The 9060-nt window shown below is 40.3% G+C and overlaps 1 protein-coding gene across 2 annotated transcripts; it reads left to right on the top strand.

Annotated features, from left to right (window-relative positions):
• The first annotated feature begins 362 nt into the window (after positions 1–362).
• plpp5 (phospholipid phosphatase 5) lies at positions 363–8805 on the top strand. 2 transcript variants are annotated; one of them, XM_075467599.1, is made up of 8 exons: positions 363–517; positions 2115–2255; positions 2363–2471; positions 2791–2881; positions 2981–3044; positions 3148–3272; positions 3563–3733; positions 4457–8805. In XM_075467599.1, the coding sequence occupies exons 2-8, from the start codon at positions 2185–2187 to the stop codon at positions 4624–4626; spliced, it is 801 nt and encodes a 266-aa protein (XP_075323714.1). In that variant the 5' UTR covers positions 363–517; positions 2115–2184; the 3' UTR covers positions 4627–8805. The 2 variants fall into 2 exon arrangements, with proteins under 2 accessions (XP_075323714.1, XP_075323715.1); XM_075467600.1 differs by lacking the exon at positions 363–517 and adding an exon at positions 1527–1686.
• The last annotated feature ends 255 nt before the right edge of the window (positions 8806–9060 follow it).

The following is a 9060-nucleotide window of genomic DNA, read 5'->3' as shown; positions in this document are numbered from 1 at the left end:
AAACAAACAATAAAATAAAAATACGTAATCATGATTGAATACACAGAAAACGGAACACAAAAGAGAAGTTTTACACCACAAAACACAGTCTCTTTAGTTAATTGTTAGAGTTTTTGGAGTGAAGCTGGTGGCCTTTTTAGATACATGTTTTCTTGAAAAACTTAAAAAGTGAGAACATCTTCTAGTGTAGAAAAAGAGATGTATATTTGTGTTCATTTAAAAAAATTACAAAAAATAATAATACCACACGTCGACTCACAGTTATGTTTGAAGACTGTCAGATGAAACAAGCAGACGTGCTTCAGCCTGGACTATGTTATGAAAGCCCTAACCGGAAGTGTCGCATCTTTCCGTGGGCTTCACGCGCCGCTCACCTCCTCCGCGGCATCCCTGTTTCTATCAAGTCCTGAAATTCACGACTTCCAATCTCAGCAGAAAGAGGCCATGTCGAGGCCTGCTTCGTGCTATTGAGACACGTTAACCTGAGGGCGAGGATACCAAACCCGGCCTGTTTCAGGTCAGTGACCGACACAGAATTCTGTGTTTGACAATGCGGAAATGGGCCAGATGTATTGTTTGACAGATGTTGCTAGCTAGCTTAGCTTTTCACAGATCTGTTTAAATGTTAGCTTGTTTTTTTTTTCCTGTCAGGTGCAGTGATAGGCGGTTGTTGTAAGCTTGGTTTTTATTTGATGACGGCCTACAGATATTTTAGAACCATCTGAAGACCCGGTCTCACCTGGAAGTGAGGGGGCACAGGTGCGTCGTGTTGGCCTTTTATATCTGACACGTAGTGCAGCTGATATCTACTGATGGTAAGAGTGGTGGAGATGCATTGCAGCACATTTTCCTCATTAATTTGGTGGGGTTTTTCCCCCCACCACTCTTTAAAACTCATGGAGAAGTTGCATGTGACCCTAGATTTGACACTTATATCAAATTGAGGCAAGTTTTTTGTGTGTTTGTGTGTCGTACATTTTGTATAAAGGTTGTTCAAAGTACTTTGATAACTACGTTAAAAGTAAGAAAAGCTTAAGGGATTCAAGAAGTCCCAAAAAAAACCAACCTGAACAAGTTTAGTGCACTAGAGGCATTATCTGAAAACTGTAGACGACACACAACTGGAGTCTGATGAGATGAAGCTGCTGTGTGCTTTGGGTACATCCTCCTCTCTGTGCAACTCAGAACAGGAAAGGAAAGCCTCTCGCTGTCTGGGTGTGGTCGGTGTCGGCCGCACTGGGGTCATACCCAGTAATCACATGAAGACGTGAGCTGAAAGAGGGCATGGTGGTTGCCCTGGTGGGTTTCCATGTTAGGATGCCCCGTAACGCCAACAGCAGGGAGACTGCTTTGTTTTGATAAAGGGAACTTTTGGTGCTGTATTTTTATCTCATGTGGTCTTTGGTTTGTTTGTATTTCTTGATAAGTTTTTTTACTTTGAGCATTTGGTCCATGCTCTACTATGATGCTGACCTTTATGACGATGAAACATTAGTGTGTTTTCTTTTTTTTTCCCTCTGATATTGCAGAGAGATGCACCTTGGGGTGTCATCAGTCGTGACTGTGCAGGCTTTGGGATTAACCAACTGATTAGTTAACCATGGCATCTGCTAACCTAAAAGAATGTAGGCAGCCTCTGAACCAGCTCCAGTGAGGCATCAGTTGATCGGAGTTGGCTCGTCTGTGGTTCGTGTTTTGAGCTTTCACGGTTTTGAAATTTAAGTAGTGGATTATTTGTCGTACAGATAGTTGTGGCTTATGATTTGCTATTTCTGATTTGTTAAGTGTTTGTTACGAGTTATTAGGCTCTCCTTTTTCATGTGGCTTAGGATTGATATGTACCCACAGTGATGCATTTGTGTTAATCTTCAATCCTAAATCCACAGCACTGATGTACATGGATGCTCACCAACATTTGCATTTACTGCGTTTATAGAAAAGTAGCCATGACGTAACGTCAACATTTCCCATGACTGCAGATTTTAAATCATGAAACATTTTGCTTTGAGCTGATACCAACTGAGGTGCAAACATGGCTTGTCAATTATGCTTTCCACAAACTTCCCATGTTTTCTGTGTCCATGACTTTAATGATTTTTTTCTTTTTCTTTTAGCTCCAGTTAAGTTAAAAGAAGATGAAGTGACAATGTTTTCTGTTAGCTGAAGTCCACTCTGAGAAACAACATGAAGAGGAGGCTGCTGCGTGGCTTCCTGTCGGAAATTTCCATCCGCTTGGCGCTGTTGTTCGTGTTCCTGTAAGTTAAGTTTTTTTTGTGTCTTAAGTCATACCTGTTAATACATAGGTGCTTTTGCAGCGTAGCTGATCCGTCTGAAGTGCTGATATTGTTTTTCCTCGACTTAGTGTGACGGAGCAGCTTCCTCCTTTCTACCGTGAGATCCAGGCCGAGGAGATGTGGCTGTATAAGTTCCATCGTGTGGAGAGAGACCACGTACCCACCTCTCTTATGTTTGTAAGTATATGCATCTAAGTAAGTGGCACAGCTATCTATTGTTGTCTGTTATTATTTCTACTGAACAGTTCATCAGGCTGATCAAGTTAAGTCACCTTAAAACTACACAGCCACTGCCAACCTAAAGCATTCAAATGTTTTGACTAATGCAGAAGTTGTGCTTTCTCTGGCTCTTCTGCATTAGTTTTGGTTGATTTGTTTTGGTTGTCTATTGTCATTGTGGTTTTGTTATTTAAATCTAATGTGGAATCTTTCAACAAAATTTAAATTTTTTTTGTTTTTCCTGCGTTTCTTGTTCTTCTGGTCTTTTCTGTATCAGAGTGTAGCTGTTTTTACCCCGCTGATAGTAATCCTGGCTTTCACATTCTTCAATAAATCAGAGCGTGGAGATCTGAAAGAAGCCTCTTTGGGTAAGAAACAAACTCGAACAAATTTTAAAATATCTGGGCTAGCTTTTCAAGTTGATGTGTCTTTCTCATGATTCAGTTCTGTTTCCCCCTGTCTGCCAGCGGTGACTCTGACTCTGGTCCTCAATGGAGTTTTCACCAATGTCATCAAACTTATTGTCGGAAGGTAAGCATTAGGTACCTCATCGTAAGTTTAGCCTGTGTTGCAGCGCCTCAAACCCTAAATGTGTCCTCTTATGTCCCCTCCGTCTCGCTGCCTCCTCCCTCAGGCCGCGACCAGACTTCTTCTACCGCTGTTTCCCAGACGGTCAGATGAACTTGGAGCTGCGCTGCAGCGGTGACCCAGATGTTGTCATAGAGGGAAGAAAAAGCTTTCCCAGTGGACATTCCTCCTGTAAGAAGCCATTATGGTCAACTGTGCTTGTATATAAAGCAAATGAATGCACAAAGTGAGGCAGGGGGGGCATACATCTAAAGATAGATAAATGTATGTGTGTATTTTCTCCCTCTGGCCCCTTTTCTTTTTTCTTTTTTTTTGTATGAGTAAGAGCTTCTAGTGTTACTGTAACAGAAGTCTCTTGTGCTCTGATCCTTGCCCCCTCTTTCTCTGCTGCTTTCTCTGACTGCTCTGTGTCCATAGAAAACTTCCTCTCGCTCTGATCACCCTTTTCTCCTTTGTCCTAGTTGCCTTCGCTGGTTTGGGTTTCACAGCGCTGTACATTGCAGGAAAGCTGCGCTGCTTCAGTGCAGCAGGGCAAGGCAGAGCATGGCGGCTTTGTGCCTTCCTCGCCCCTTTGCTCACTGCGACCGCGATTGCCCTCTCCAGGACCTGCGACTACAAACACCACTGGCAAGGTCAGAGTTCAAAGTCTGCTCGGATATGAAATCGCCACGTACACAATGTACAGGAACAGATACTCGGGGCTAGTTTGATCAAGGCATCATGTAAGAAAAAGATAAAGAAGTAGCTGCGTGAACATTGGCTCAGAGGAGCGAAGCCTAAATGTTTGAAAACAAAATGAAATCAAGCGCTCGTCATAGTGCCATTCCCCCACATCTGATTGATTTGTTGTAGTAATGAATAAATGAACCTCTCCAATATTTTACAAGAAAAATGACTTTAAAACGGTAGAACATAACAAGCTTTCTATAACAGAATTTTACCCTGTGGTTATAGTTATTTTAAAGTGAGACTATACATAGCGAAATATAAAACCCAATTTCAGTAAGAAGCATGTTAAATTTACTTGTACGATGTTCAGCATTAAATTTAGACTGGGATTTATCGTCATGTCTAACTGACACTGCCTTACAGCTTGTTTCAAATAGGCCTGAAAAACAAAATGGATTAATAATCAAACGGTACTTATGGGCAACAATGTTAATGAAGCATTACATTGTATTTTTGACTTTTTACATTGTTGGTAGAGCAAAACAAACTATTTAAATAAATAAAAAAGTCAAACAACATTATTTAAGTGAGTTATAAACAGACTGTTGACTAGAATAAAAGTCAAATAAGCACACGTTTCATCCCATCACACGTCATGTCGTTAATCCTCTCTGTCCTTTATGCAGATGTCTTAGTGGGTTCCCTGCTCGGTCTTGCCTTCGCCTGGCTCTGCTACAGACAGCACTTTCCTCCACTTCAAGACCCCGACTGCTACAGGCCGCTGCGCCACAGAGAGACTGTTCCCACCGCACAGGAGCGCAAGCTGGCCAACTCCAACTACATCCTGCCGCTGTAGAACAGCTGTAACCGCATTATTCTCTCTACTGGTGTCATTTATACTGGGTTACACTGGGATCCCTGATGCTTTTGCATCGTTAGGACTGGACTTCATGTCGGTATTTGACGTTTATCATCAATCTTAACTGTAATGTGGGAATTTTCTGAATTGACAAATTAATGCATTATCTGGTGCGTCAAACAAACAACAAAACAGATGTCATGACAAAATGGATTTATCAGTTTTAGAGCTAGTTATCGTGACATTGATTTCTTTTTTTTTCTCCACGTCCAAGCTCTGCACACACTGTGTGTTGTGCCGATCGATGACCAAACTTAAACCACCCACAGCAGCTGTGCAGGTTAACTAAACAAGCACCGCGTCGATCGTTCACTGCCCCTCAGTCTCAGGCTCAGCTGCTGGGAAACGGTGTGTCATGCGGGTCACTATTTTGTGTTGTTTTGTAAACTTTCAACTTTTTAAACAAGCAGGGCTGAAGCATTGGGGGGGAAAAGACCTGACAACTCCGTTTAGTTTCTTTTCCTTAATGCTCAGGCTCAGTTTAATGGGACACTGTACGAGGAGGAAGATTGAAGCTTAAAGAACGGCTTCATAACAGTTCAGAGTTGTTTCCTTTTAGCCGCCGCGGATGGTTTTGGAGCGGACTCGGGTGTAATAATAAAACTAGTCAGACGCCGGGAGCTGACGACGCAAACTGAATCAGGGTGTCGATTTCGCTGCTGATTACGTCGGCTCAAAGATCAAATTAGCACAAGCACACGTGTCCAAAAACTTAGAGGACATGGATCACATGATATGATGTGGCAAAACGTCACATTTGGGACCACACGAGCAGCTTAATTTGCAAAGGATCACACTAAGATGTGATTGAAGGGTCCAGCGTCAGTGGATCTCTGAGCTTAGATTTAACTTGTCAGAGGAAGCCTGGAGTAGTACGGGCGGTGTGAGTGGGATGCTTGCATCTGAAAGAGGTGGCTAATATGAAATAAAATATTTTGGCAGTTTGCCCATTATTGTACATCATGGTATTTATAGTTTATGAAAATACTTTTTCTGGAAGATTCGTTTTCTTAATGAATATGTTTAAGATACAGGAGATGGTTTCATTGAGAAATATTAAAACGGTTTCCTTGGATGATGGTTTTTGGTAAACTCAAACTCTTGTAAATAGTGAATCCACGCAGGTTGTTTTCAGACTGTTGAAATAGATTTAGTACTTAGAGGCTTTTAGAGGTAAAACTGGGTTGGATCTCCTTTGATCAGGGGTTTTATTTAAGAAGAAAAATAGCAAATACCTCCAGATCCTTTGGTTTTTTTGGGGGTTTTTTTTGTAATTTTTTCCTCTGGTAAAGTATAAATAGTGTTGTACATGCCCACCCCTTTGATTTAAGATCAAAAAACAACTCGATCAGCATGACTTGTTTATGGCTGCCTCTGTTGGTAACTGCTTTGACTCTTTATGTCTTCCTACAGTATGCTTTGAATGTTTCCATTCACAGATTTATTTGATTTGTTTTTTATTACTATCTGGGAAGGCTTCACGTGCCCTGTCCTTAGTATAACATCCAGATGTAGCAGTGCCACTCTGTGCTTCTAACAGTTTTACCAGTGCCTGCTGTCCTTTAAAAACTTTTAAATCTCTGCTTTAGCTGGACGGCTCATATGATCTTTTTACTCACGAGTTAGAATGACTGTAAAAGAAACAACGAGGTGAATGTTTTCCTGCCTCAGTGGCCTCGGGCTTAGAGTAGGTCTGGATTTCGTAACGGCACACCGGCTCCTAAGCCAACTCCTGTAGCTCCTGTCTCGAGTCTGAATGTTCAGTGGAAGTGGAGAGATGAGGTCCACGGGGTAGGAGTCGGACTTAACTGATGGGCATCAGTGGGGTTGGACTGTAGCCTCTCCAGCAGGTGGTGCTAGGCTCCCAGTGCTCCTGCTTGTCAGGTTTCTCATGCTTCTCAAAGCTGGACTGGCATCTCAAGTGGTTTGTTATTTTAGTTCTCAACAACCCTCATTTAAAATGGTCAATGCTACAGTTTGTATTTCAGTTTTGTTGTTTTTGTTTTACTTCTTTAAGATCATACTGTACTGTCCTTTAATTATGTTTGACACAATGGATTTCTTTGGAAGTTCATGTTACTTTGACTGTTTCTAGCCTGGACCTCATGTTACTGTCTGTGTGTGAAACCAGCCAAAGTATTGCAGGGTCAATTTTTTTGTTGTTCTTTTTCTCCTTTGAGCTGAGCCAATAACATCTGGATCACAGTGATCTCAGACCGGACTCGGCAGAAACAATGTTTGAATTTGTGCCTTTTGTTTTCCACGTTACTGATTTCTGTTCATGAATGAGGTGTATATTTGATGTCGGTGTATGCGCTCTCTCTGTGTTTTTCCACATGTACAGACAAAATTGACTTGAGAAGAAAGTACACAACGTTTGAATAGCATGCTGCCTTTCTTTACCTCTGAAAAGAAAACCTTAACTATCCTAAATGCCACTTTCATTGCATCAGATGTGAATGTTTCTGTGTGGAAACTGTAAATCTTTATTAGAGGGACAGCAAGAAAAAGAGACAGACCTTTAAGACTAATTTATTTATTCCGTCACTCTCACGGGTATTTTTGAAATGATGTAAAAGTGTATTTAATTTTAGGGCGTGTTGGAGTTTACTTGAATTTTGTCGTATTTTCCTTTAAATGTGATGACCTTGAAATTGGGATTCATACCTGGAAATATTTGGGTTTTGTTCATCAGACTCTGATGCTGCATTTTGATTAAATCCTGCATGTTTCGCTGCTCTTCAGAGCAACAAACCATCCTTCACTTCCATACATCCTACTATCTTCTGTAACTGTCAGTACATGTATATTGTGTCAGGTTGATGGAAACGTTTGAACTGCCATCATATAGTAGCTAAACATGTTGGCACCGTGTCCTGATTGTCCACATTGTGATGCTATAGACAAAGTTTTTTTTTGTGACACTTGCCCATGTTTTGTTTTTGTTGATTGTTTTTTTTGTAGATAACGGGATGGGAGGGAGTTTTATAGCATTGAGTATTCTGAGGTAATTTAAGTAGGGGGTTTGTCAAATCTCAGATCAAATAATCCTTACTGCCCTTCTCCTTCACATGATGTGATCAAAGCATAACGGTGGAAGAAGTTTTCGTGTGTTCTTTTTCATGAAGCGATGCTAACTTCATTTGAGTTTTGTAGAAAGAAAAATAGATATCCAAATATGCATAATGCAAAGTAGCAATTTCAGAATATTTAATATGACTGGACTGTTATCACGGATGCGTTGGTGGTCTATCGCTGGTGTTGCAGCTGGTAGAACTGGAGACATTTCAATCCCCGTACAAGCTACTGGTTTAACTGTGAAGTCGTTCATCTACATTGATGCCCAACAGATTATTTGGTCATTAATTGGTCTTATCGATCCTAAGAAATGAGGTCGCATCAGTCGTCAAAGTTCTCAAATAAAAGTAGCGGAGTAAAAAGTGATGCATCAACTGACATTTTTATTGAAATAGAAGGGTAAAGTAGTGTGAAATAAAAGTCTAATACAAGTACCACAAAATTGTTTAGTATAAGATAAGATAGAACTTTATTAATTCCCCAAGGAAATTCCTGTGCCAGATGGCTCCAAAATTACAATTACAATGTAAAATAAGTGTAATGAGTAGAAAGCCAGATACGTTAAATACAAAGTAAAACACAAAATGGCAATTTTCATTGACGATAATGTTGGTAATGTTGGCAGTGTTATTGAGAGGCTGTATTGCACCAGATAATGAATATTATTGTACATGGTAGTAATGATAATAATGAAAAGTGAAATAATATTGCACATACAGTTAAAATATTGCACATCATATAAAACATGATGTAATATAAAAGTATGTTGCACATGGTTTAAGAATAAGAAGTGTACTATTGCCCATGATACATGGAATACGTGGTATGCCGACGTTTCTAAAAATCTTTACAACAGCATCCAGTCCTGTAAAAACATCTTTATGGGAACATTCAGTCACCTGAAAACTCACACCTCCCTATTAGGGTTCACGAATACGACCTGTTGCAGGAATCGGTGCATGTGTCTCCTTGTCTCTGCCCCTTCCTTTCTGGCAGTCTTGTTTGTTTTTCTTTAGAAATAAACTTTATTCAAATGTTGGTCAGTACAAAGAATGAGAAATAACTGAGCGCATGAACAACAAATGATACCAGAGGCACAGACAGTTAAAACAAATTGTAGATTATTTTAAATAAATGTTATAAAGCAGACATAGTTCAGTGGTTTGATGGCTTTCCTGTTTCTAGAGTGTTGTATCGCTATAATGTATTGTATGGTTTCCCTTTTCAAACATTAAAAAAAAGAAGGTTTGTGAATAGAGAATTTAGATTTATGAATATGGGATTTAGCAAGTG

Source organism: Odontesthes bonariensis, chromosome 6 (assembly GCF_027942865.1).
Source record: "Odontesthes bonariensis isolate fOdoBon6 chromosome 6, fOdoBon6.hap1, whole genome shotgun sequence".
NCBI classification, from domain to species: Eukaryota; Metazoa; Chordata; class Actinopteri; order Atheriniformes; family Atherinopsidae; genus Odontesthes; species Odontesthes bonariensis.
The sequence above is the reverse complement of the archived record's forward strand: the minus strand, read 5'-3'. Positions and strand labels throughout refer to the sequence as shown.